General features: G+C 35.6%; 1 protein-coding gene across 1 annotated transcript in view; it reads left to right on the forward strand.

Annotated features, from left to right (window-relative positions):
* mgl (low-density lipoprotein receptor-related protein megalin) overlaps positions 1-6,143 on the forward strand; it is a 139,259-nt gene that overhangs the window by 45,710 nt on the left and 87,406 nt on the right. Inside the window, exons 15-16 of the mRNA XM_089100831.1 lie at positions 1,874-2,136; positions 2,883-3,054. Of these exons, the coding sequence (XP_088956957.1) occupies positions 1,874-2,136; positions 2,883-3,054 (435 nt within the window). The remainder of the gene's footprint in view (positions 1-1,873; positions 2,137-2,882; positions 3,055-6,143) is intronic.

Here is a 6,143-nt window from a genome sequence, read left to right on the forward strand (position 1 = left end):
TTGGGTATCAAATGGCTAAAGAAGACGAGGCTGTCCGAAAAACATTGATCAATGATCAAATATATGATCAAATGGCAAGAAACATATGATCAAATGGCTAAAGAAGACGACGTTGTCCGAAAAACATTGATCAATGATCAAACATATGATCAAATGGCAAGAAACATATGATCAAAGGGCTAAAGAAGACGGGGTTGTTCGAAAACATTACGGCTAACTAATGACTGAGATTTAAGGACGGCTGAGGCAACCCCGGTACTGAAAGGAGACGACGTCCTTGCTGTGGCACAGATTCGGAACGAGTGGAGAGGCTTTGTCTAAGCCCTATGTACCATCAATAGTTGTGAGGAGTTCGAGGCTACAACTAACCTCATTGGGCCTTGAAGCCTCTAGCCCTTTCAAAAATCTCCAGTTTGTTGAGAGTTCAACCATTTATCATTCCAGATATATGCGTCTATATTTGACTAGGCCTATGGAGACGTATGCTCAAGAAACTACGCCTAGACAATGATAAAATAATATTACAATTATACAAAAGAAGCACCTAGCACCATGTTTACTATGAAATTCTATAATGAGTCTATAATGTGTATAATGTTTCAATTTTTACTGGAGGACAAACCGAAAAGAGACCCAGGTCAAACTGCAATCATAAGCCTTATAGATTGATTATATGGATTATATCTGGAGTTTGTTTCGCTTATTTAGCGGTGTTTTTATTGTTTTTTTTTTGTGTTTAGTGTCGGTGTTTCTGATGTTTTCTCCCTTTCCCTTCTCTCTTTCTTTATGTTTCTTTTAAACTAAATTTAAAAATTTCGAAGTTTGGACCTTTTGGAGACTCTTATCTTAGTTATAATAGTTTGAACCTAAGAAAGGCTGACGTAATTTATTAATCTTGTTAGAGTTAAGGCTTTTAGTTATACTGTAAAAAAATGAGAAAATTATGGGATTGTATGTCGCAATATTTCTGTTTCAATTCAAATTTGGAAAAGCAGGTTTTTAGAGTTCCAAAAGTTTGCTCCGAATGTTTGCAGTTATATATGGAGCTACAACCAAATTAAATTATGAAATATATATATATATATATATATATATATATATATATATATATATATATATATATATATATATATATATATATATATATATATATATATATACATATAGATTTATGATCTAATATAATTGATAGAATAATTATATCAATTATATGCAACATAATTGATAGACATATGATCTAAATTTTAAATCAACTAGCTAACAATCAGGCCAGGCTATATGCACGAAAAAAAATGCAGCGAATATTCTTTTTATACCTCACAATGCATAAATCAAAGTCATCGTGACTCCTTTCCTCACCCCAACAGAACTGTCCCTTGAGTCCCTTTGTCCCTTTCAGTTTAATCCCCTACCACGAGTCAAAATAGTGAAGACTTGCCGAAACCGCGACTATGAAATACTCATTTATGGTGAGAAAAGATTATGTTGGATGAAAGCCAAGATAAAAATTTATGCTCTCTTGTAAGCACAGAAATCTGCCGAATATGTGATCATCAGGAAAATAAGAAATGGTCGTTTGGCTTTAGGCTTCAGGTACCCTCGCACAACGACATGTGATAGTTTTCGGATTACTGATTGGGTAGAAGTTATAGACAGTTATTAATTATAAAAGTAACATAAAAATACAGATTTCATTATTTTTCATAAGCCTAACACATTGTTATTTACTGAATTTTTTTAATTACTACAGTAAGGACTCCTCCCCATTTTTTTTTTACTTATGCCCCTTTCAAAGAAATTGTTTGATTTTGCCCAGTTTATTATTGTTACTCAACTTTAATGATCACAAGCCAGAATAATTTTTCATTTTCAGGGAACCCTTTATAAAATGCCAATTGGTGGGGCCAACAAGACTTCATTCTTTGGCGATGTTGACACTGGGCTTGTTGGCGCACCTTATGCCCTCGCATTCGACTGGGTAGGAAGAAACTTGATCATAGCCAACAGAAAAGCTTCGAATATAGAGGCCATAAAAGTTGATGGAAAGTTCAAATTCAGAAGCATTTTACTTTCGAATGATGGCAGTGAGACGGGCGTAAGCAAGCCCAGAGCACTGGCCGTTGATTCACTGGAAGGGTAAGTACTATTGACCACCATGCATTGATGGCTTTTTTAATTTTTTGTTTTTGTCTCTTTGCGAAAACGTTTGCAAAAACTGTGGATATTGAAGCCTTAAAAGTTGATAAAAGGTCAATTTTAGAAGCGTTTTAACTCTGTATGATGGTACCACAGGTGTATTTGTACGAGTTGGACAAAAATTTCGGGGGGGGGGGGTCAAACCAGATAATCCCTCCAGCCCCATGATTTGGTCATGGGTGTGGAAAGAAGGCTCACGAGATGTAAGTAGTAAGTAAGAGTAAAGTAAGTAAGTATGACGGTACTAGACCCTTAAGGTCCAAACCGGCGATGCTGATCTCCATTTCGGGGCCCTTCAGCCAGGAAGTGCAATGGGGGGCTGAGGGCCAGCCATCTTGTGCTTTCGAACACCCTTCCTGCTTACCTTCCCCAGATTTCTCCAGGTACCCATTTATAGCTGGGTCGACTCTGGCTAAGCTTACAGAGTCACACCACTGACCCACGTCCCAAACCAAATGACTGGCCACGCCAGGGACAGAACCCTTGCCCCTTGGACGAAGAATTCTCAACCCAGCTTAAGTCTACTTAGCCAGGACGGCTTTAACGAGATGCTCGAGTTATGTCTCATCATCAAGAATAAGAAAAATAAAGTGCTATAAAAACTATTCGTAACTAAAACTTTTAGTTGTACGTTAATTTTTTTGACAGTTTATTTTTCTGGTTAATAATTTTATTATTTCATTTAGGCGATTCTTTTGGATTGACGAAGGTGGCTCTGGAGTACCCAGAAAAATTGGTCGAGCTCAACTCGATGGTTCAAATCCAATTGTTTTGGTCAAGGACATTTTTAATCCACTCACACTAACATTGGACTTCGTAAACAAACGTTTATACTGGAGCTCTGTTGATGAGCCAATGGTAAGTGTGTCTATAGTACAATAGATTTAGGGAGGGGAAAGGGGAAAAATATTTTGGGAGGAGCAAAGGGAAAGGAGGTCCTTACGTTTGTCCCTACCCTATGTGTGAAGATATAGACGAGAGTGTTGGCAACATGATGTTTCAGTGTGAGGAATTGAATAAATTGCGAAAGGAAGCATGGGCTCCCATAGGCTGAATTTTAGGGGGGGGGCTCACCTGGTCTAATCGGCACTCCCAATGCCGTATAATAGAAAGATCATAATTAAATATGATAGGTAGCATGATAGTGTTGCCTAAGTAAAGAGTGATTTGGCCGCAATATATTATTTATTTTCTTTTTAGACCAGGACACTTCTTATAAGAAGAAATGTCATAGAAACTTCAAAAAGAGATCATGGAAGGCAACCAGCCAACCCCCCCCCCCCCCCCCACGTCCGTCATTTCCCGAAACACATCCAATCAAAGTTTTGTGATAATCATCTTATTCTGCGTAGTTTAAAGGTCCGGTAATTATGACTTTGAGGATGACAACCCCCTCCCCCCCCCAACAACCCTCAGGGCAAGGGTTGTAAGTTATGCCCTAGGGGGATATATGTTATTTTTTATACAAATAATTGTCGTATAAACCTCGGAGGGGGCTTATTTGATTGGTAATCAGAAGTTCTATTGGCCTTTTTCATAGTCAAAAGTGATTGGAGGTCACCCCCCCCCCCCCCGCCTACAGCAATCATTTCCCCAAACACATCCAATCAGAATTTTTGAGATAGCCATTTTGTTCAGCGTAGTTGAAAGGTCCAGAAATTATGTCTTTAAGGATAACCCCCCCACCCCCTTCCATAGCCCCAAGGGCAAGGGTTTTAAGTTACGCCCTGGAGGTATATAAGGTTTTTATAGAAATGGAGGTCGTATAAACTTCTGAGAGGGCTTATTGGATTGGTAATCAGAAGTTATAGTGCCCTTTTTAAGAGTCCAAGTGAACAAGAGGGCATATACCCTTCCCCCCCCACTCACACACGTCGTATTTTCCCGAAAAGCTCCTGATTGAAATTTTAAGATGGTCATTTGTTGTCGTAGAAACTTCGAAAAAGACTCATTCGATTGGAAATTGAAAGGTGCCCTCTTTAACAGTCAAAAGTGACTGGAGGGCAAACTAAATCAAAATGCATTTTGTTTGCGGTTGCCAATAAGACACTTCAGCAATATATCAAGAACGACTGGGGGTATCGGGTTGAAGTTTTCGGGGCTAGAAGTTAATTAAATAAATAGAGTGTAAGTGTATCCAGGTTGTCAAAGAGCATAGATATAATTTTGGCGAAGGATATGAAGTTTTTTTTTTTTCAGGTCAACTTGAGGAGGCATAAAAATAAATTAAAAAATATTATTTGTGTCAGGATTAAAAATTGTTGAAAAAGTTTCTCCAGCATACAAATAGCAATCCAAACTATGGATTCTTATAGAAAAAAAACGGAAAGATATAAAATATTAATTTTTTTAGTGAAAATGACTGTGTCAGTAAAAAGCGAACCGAAATCAATTTAAAAAATTTTTTCTACAAAACAAGTTCTTCAAAGAAAAGTAAAGAGCTTAAAAGCCAAAAACAGGCAGAAATGAAGTCAAGTAATCGTCCAAACGTAAAACTACCACAAATCACTATCAATAAATAAATGAAACTCAAAACAAACAGAAATTAAAATAAATAGCCAAGTCAAACTCAGAACGAGCAAAAATTAACATTAGTAGGGCTGATAACCCCCATGCCTTCTCAAGACCAGAACATAATTTGTGCTTTACTGATAACAAAATACGTTTAAATGTATTCACTTTTTTTACTTAAATAAATACAAAAAATTAAGACTTTAAGGAATAGATATCAGTATAGATTTATTAAACTGACAATCCACAGTCACTTTTTTTTTTTTGTTTTTTTCAGTAAAGCCTAAATTATGTTCTGGTCTTGAGAAGGCATGGGGGGTGTCAACCCTAGTAATGTTAATTTTTGCTCCTTTCGGGTTTGACTCGGCTATTTATTCTAATTTCTGTTCGTTTTGTGTTTCTTTTTTTTTCTGATAGTAATTTGTGGTATTTTTCCGCTTGGAAGATTATTTGACTTCATTTCTGCCCATTTTTGGCTTAATGGAGCTCTTTGCTTTTCTTTGAAAAACTTATTTTGTGGAAAAAGTTATTTAAATTTATACAAATATAAGGCAGCGTTATTCAGCCAGGGGGGGGGGGCTAGAGCCCCCCTGCCCCCTCCTTGACACGGCACTGCTGCATTAGGAATACATCACATTAAAAAGTTAAAACTCACCTTCTCAATTCCAAGTCAACTGCGCCTTTACTACTTACTTACTACTATTTACTACATATTTACTACGTATTTACTACTATTTACTATAATAAGTATTTAATACTATTTACTACGCATTTACTGCTTATTTACTCGTATTTACTACATATTTACTACTTATTTACTACTATTTACTACTTATTTACTGCTTTTTACTACAAATTTACTACAAATTTACTGCTTATTTACTACTATTTATTACGTATTTACTACTATTTACTACGTAAATAATACGTATTAATACGTATTTACTACGTTTTTACTACATATTTGCTTGTATTTATTATGTATTTAATGCTTATTTACTACTATTTACTACTTATTACTACATTAACTGCTTTTTACTACAAATTAACTGCTTATTTTCCACCATTCACCACGTATTTACTACTATATACTACGTATTCACTACTAAAGCAAAGCTGCCTATAAATTGTCTAATAGTAAAGCAAAACTCCAGTTCTAGTAAAAGTAATTGGTAAGTATTTTCTAATGGCTATAATGTTCTATGGTTGATTCAATAAGTGTTGATGAGTGCTTTGTAAGTGTTGAAAGTTTAGGACTATTGTTCAGGCTAGCAATAAAACATACATTTTAATTGTATTTTAATATTTTAAATGTATTTTTTTTAATTTGTGTATTTTTTTTTGGTTTATCCAGTGTGTATCGACCCTAATTTAATTTTTATTTTGCGTTGCTATGACCCTAGGGCTTTTAGATCAATAAAAAGTGTTATTACTAT

Source organism: Artemia sp. Qi Xiang Cuo, chromosome 14, assembly GCF_049724085.1.
Source record: "Artemia sp. Qi Xiang Cuo chromosome 14, ASM4972408v1, whole genome shotgun sequence".
In the NCBI taxonomy this organism is placed as follows: domain Eukaryota; kingdom Metazoa; phylum Arthropoda; class Branchiopoda; order Anostraca; family Artemiidae; genus Artemia; species Artemia sp. Qi Xiang Cuo.